At 34.9% G+C, this 4207-nt stretch overlaps 1 protein-coding gene across 1 annotated transcript in view; it reads left to right on the forward strand.

Annotated features, from left to right (window-relative positions):
* The window catches only part of cfap57 (cilia and flagella associated protein 57), a 21291-nt gene that overhangs the window by 10614 nt on the left and 6470 nt on the right, over positions 1–4207 (forward strand). The window contains exons 9-12 of the mRNA XM_016283728.1: positions 1974–2147; positions 2238–2399; positions 2698–2853; positions 2942–3035. Coding sequence (XP_016139214.1) covers positions 1974–2147; positions 2238–2399; positions 2698–2853; positions 2942–3035 — 586 coding nt within the window. The remainder of the gene's footprint in view (positions 1–1973; positions 2148–2237; positions 2400–2697; positions 2854–2941; positions 3036–4207) is intronic.

Raw genomic sequence — 4207 nt, forward strand, 5'->3', positions numbered from 1 at the left:
TTTTGTGGAATACGATATCTTTAATGCGGAAATCCACTGCTCTAATTTTGCCTCCCTGAATAGTCTTTAAACAGTGTGTATGTTATTGTGCTTCAGGTGCGGGCTATAGCATTCAGTGCAGAAGACAGTCGTCTTGTGTCATGTGGCATGGACGGGGCCGTGTATGAGTGGAATACTCTCACCGGTGCGCGAGAGTCTGAGAGCGTCCTCAAGACGTGCAGCTACACAGGAGTGACCATCTCCCCTGACGCAAAGACATTCTTCGCTGTCGGGACAGACTGCTCTCTGAAAGAAATCCAGGATTGTCAGGTGGGCACATTCTCAGAAGGCTCATTTGACTCATCTGAGTCACAGACCTGGATTCTGATTGGTATAGATTTACTTTAATGCAGTCATTTAAACACAGGGTTTTTAACTGGTTTTCAATATTCTGTGTATTTCAGAATGTGGTTAGAATGGCTAGTTCACTAAACAGCCTATTTTACCATAGTTTTCTTATTCATATGTTCACATTACTGTGTCACCATTCTGTACAGAGCATAATATTATCATTAAAATGTTTTAAATTCTCAATTTGCTAGTACTATGAATCCAGGACATGACAGAAGGATGTAAGGTAGTTAACTGAGTTAACTAACTACAGACAAACACTAGTTTAGAACAATGTAGTAATGTTTATTAAAGGAATATTATGGGTTCAATACATCTTAAGCTTAATCAACAGCATTTGTGGTTAAATGTTTTGTACCACAAATATTTATTTAAACTTCTTATTCATTTTCTTTAAAAAAAAAACAAAAAAATAAAACAATGGAAGTGAATTGGGACAAATGTTTGAATATTTTAAAAGCAGAAATATGAAGCTCATAATTTGATAAAAACACTAACATCATTCAGTTAAAATGTGTGTGTTATTTTTACAGTCATTTAAAGGTTTTAGTGGGTTACAAGTCGTTAAAATTGTATGTAACTTTACACAAGATACATTAGTAAGCAATTTTTTCACACTAAGCTTGCGATTTAAAAGTTTGGGGTTAATTGGGTGAAGTAGATGTATTAAAAGTATTATTTCAAATTTTGTATTTGAATATTTTTTAAAATGTAATTTATTAGAAAAGTTGAATTTTCAGCATCATTACTTCAGTCTTCAGTGTCACATGATCCTTCAGAAATAATTCCGATATGCTGACTGGGTGCTTAAGAAACATTTTATTTTTATTATTATAATCAGTCTTTAAAACTGCGCTTATGCTACATAATATTCTTTGGATTCTTTGATGAATAGCAAGTTTGAATAACAGTATTTATTTTAAAATAGATATTACAATAGTTTTACCTTGACTTTTGATCAATTTAATGTGTCCCTGCTGAAAAAAAAAATTTCTGTAAAAAAAAGAAAACTTTTCAACAGTATGTATGCCTTGTAGCTATATTATTGAAACAATGATTATTTTAAAGTTATGGATTTGCCTCATTCACTTCCTTTGACACGTGCCTCACTGTAACACTTTTTTTTTTAAAGAGAAAGACAGACAAACTGAAATTGATTGTGATAATCATCTTTGTGGCAAGTGCTGTCGATTGAACTTAACTTATATTGAACTCAAAAATATTCCTTAAATGGAAGATATTATGCAGGTACATTGTTACCAATAATCTCAAGCATTTTTGGATAATGACTCACACTACCAAAATGAATAAAACCCCCATAAAATAGTCCATACTACTCATATTACACCGTATTTCAGGGCCCTCTGAAGCTATGCAATAGCTTTATGTGTGGAAAAAGCTCAAATTCACCAGAAATTGCATTTTCAAATATCGCACCTCACAACAACACATTGCATCATCAGTGGAGTCAAATGTCATTGGTTGTCGCATTCATGTGGCACAGCACATTTGAATGCTTTTGATCAAACAGAACCATGAATGATCCCTCGAGATAAAAGTGTGTGTTAATATTCTTGCTGCAGATCCTTAAGGAAGTGCGTACAGGTGATGTGGTTTGCACCACTGTTGCCATGTCTCGTTCAGGACGAGCGCTCTTCATTGGAACTTCCACTGGGACTGTGAGAGCCATCAAATACCCTCTACCCCTCCAGAATGACTGGATAGAGTACCAGGCCCATGCTGGCCCTGTCACTAAGGTTTGCACTGCTAAAATTCGTTGGAATGTGAGCTCCTAGTCAGAAGTTAAACATGTTTTTCATTAATATTTTTATGTCTTGTGTCCGTAGATGGTTACCACTTTTGATGACCAGTTCCTCATAACGGTCTCAGAAGACAGCTGTCTTTTTATCTGGAAAATCATTGACAAAGAGGGACAAGGGTTGAAAAGAGAGAAGGAATTAATATATGCAGAAGAGATCCTCATCACCAAATCAGACCTTGAGGAAAAGGTAATCAGTAAATATTTTCCTTTGTGTTGGTCATTTTAAGCTTTATACTAAAAAATCAGCAAATTTTGTACTTTCTTGATTTAAATTGTTATCCTTAAATGAAAATAAAATTAAGCTCAGGTTTTTAGGTCTTCTTTAAATCAGTAACTGTGTTTTTCAACTATCTTGACATTGCTTAAAACATGGAGTTTAAGTGAAAATGTAGGAAACATTTTGGAAAAATGAACACAGAACTGTCCTGCTGTAAACCACTAGAGCACCTGCAGCCTTTTTCATCTTGTGTTGAACCGTCCTGCAGAATAAAATAATGCTGGACCTGAACGCAAGAGTGACAGAGCTCCAAGAGGAGAACAAGTACCAGCTCAGCCTCAGGGACATTGAATACAAAGAGAAGATCAATGAACTCACTGAAAAATGTATCCAGCAGATCAATTCACTTAATGCTGAGAAAGAGGTCAGTGTCAAGAGATTCAAAATGAAAGCCATTCTTATTTTGTAACACAATGGCTTATTAAACTTAAGATGTTTATTTTTTATTACAGGTCCTGAAAGCAGAGAAGAAGAAAAAGCAAGCTGCCCATGTTAAAGCTCTCTCAGAAGTCTTAGAGAAACATGATAAAGAGCAGCAGGACATGGGTAAATAAAACATATTTCATTCATTTTTACAAACTGCAGTCGCATTTACTATACATCTGCGTAGTTGTTCCAATAGGAATCCTTGCAATCAGGATTTTCAAGTGAGAGCGAAAAAGTTCCCCAGACAGATTTTGTTGTTTTTCTTTTTTAAGTGGCTGGAAAGTTGCTTGGTTTAAAGGTGTTTTCTGTGTGAGCTGTGCTTTGTACAGTATATCGCTATGCTACTGACATTGGACATTCATTTACCTTTAATGATAAACCTTTACACTACTAGTTAAAGCTGTGGTTCTCAACATTTTAAACTCCAAGTCCCCCCATAATCCAAGACAATATTAGAAGACCACCCATGTAGGCTAATGCTGTAATGACAAAGCTTCTTGTTTTCAAACATTTTAATTTGAAGAAACTAGGAGTATATTAAAATAAGTGTTAAAAATAATACATTTGAAATTATTAAAATTATTTACAATGTCTTTATTGGGTTCACACTTTTTATAAACAATTAATTTACATGACATTTCTAGTCATTCATGGTTACTGGATAATGTTTTTTTAGTTTGTTTTGTTTTTTAATTATGCACAAATAGCCGTTTCTGTTTGACAAAGCTAGAAAAAGTCATATACATTCTAGAAATTTCCATGACTTTTCCAAGTGGAAATCATACTTTTAAAGGGGTCATATGATGCGATTTAAATTTTTCCTTTCTCTTTGGAGTGTTACAAGTTCTTGGTGCATAAAGAAGATCTGTAAAGTTGCAAAGACTAAAGTCTCAAATCCAAAGAGATATTCTTTATAAAAGTTAAGAGTCAACCACGCCTACCTAAAATGGCTTGTTCTAACACGCCCCCACATATCTACGTCACTATGTGGAAATATTAGCATAATGCCACCCAAGTGTGCACGCAAAGAAAGAAGGCGTGGTTTCAGGAACAGCAGTAGTGTTGATGCAGCATGTCAGGGAGACGCTGTGTATTTCAGTGCGAAAGCAAAAGCACTTTATTTGGCCTTCCGGAAGTAGATGCAATTAGGAATCTTTGGTTAAGATTTATTTACAACAGAACAGCACAACCCAGATGTTTGAATTTGTGCAACGCATTTTATGGACGACAGTTTTTTGAACCTAGAAGAGTACAAGGCTGGCTGTGCACAAAGGCTATTTCTAAAAAAAAAA

This window comes from Sinocyclocheilus grahami, unplaced genomic scaffold (assembly GCF_001515645.1).
Source record: "Sinocyclocheilus grahami isolate Dianchi unplaced genomic scaffold, SAMN03320097.WGS_v1.1 scaffold176.1, whole genome shotgun sequence".
NCBI lineage: Eukaryota > Metazoa > Chordata > Actinopteri > Cypriniformes > Cyprinidae > Sinocyclocheilus > Sinocyclocheilus grahami.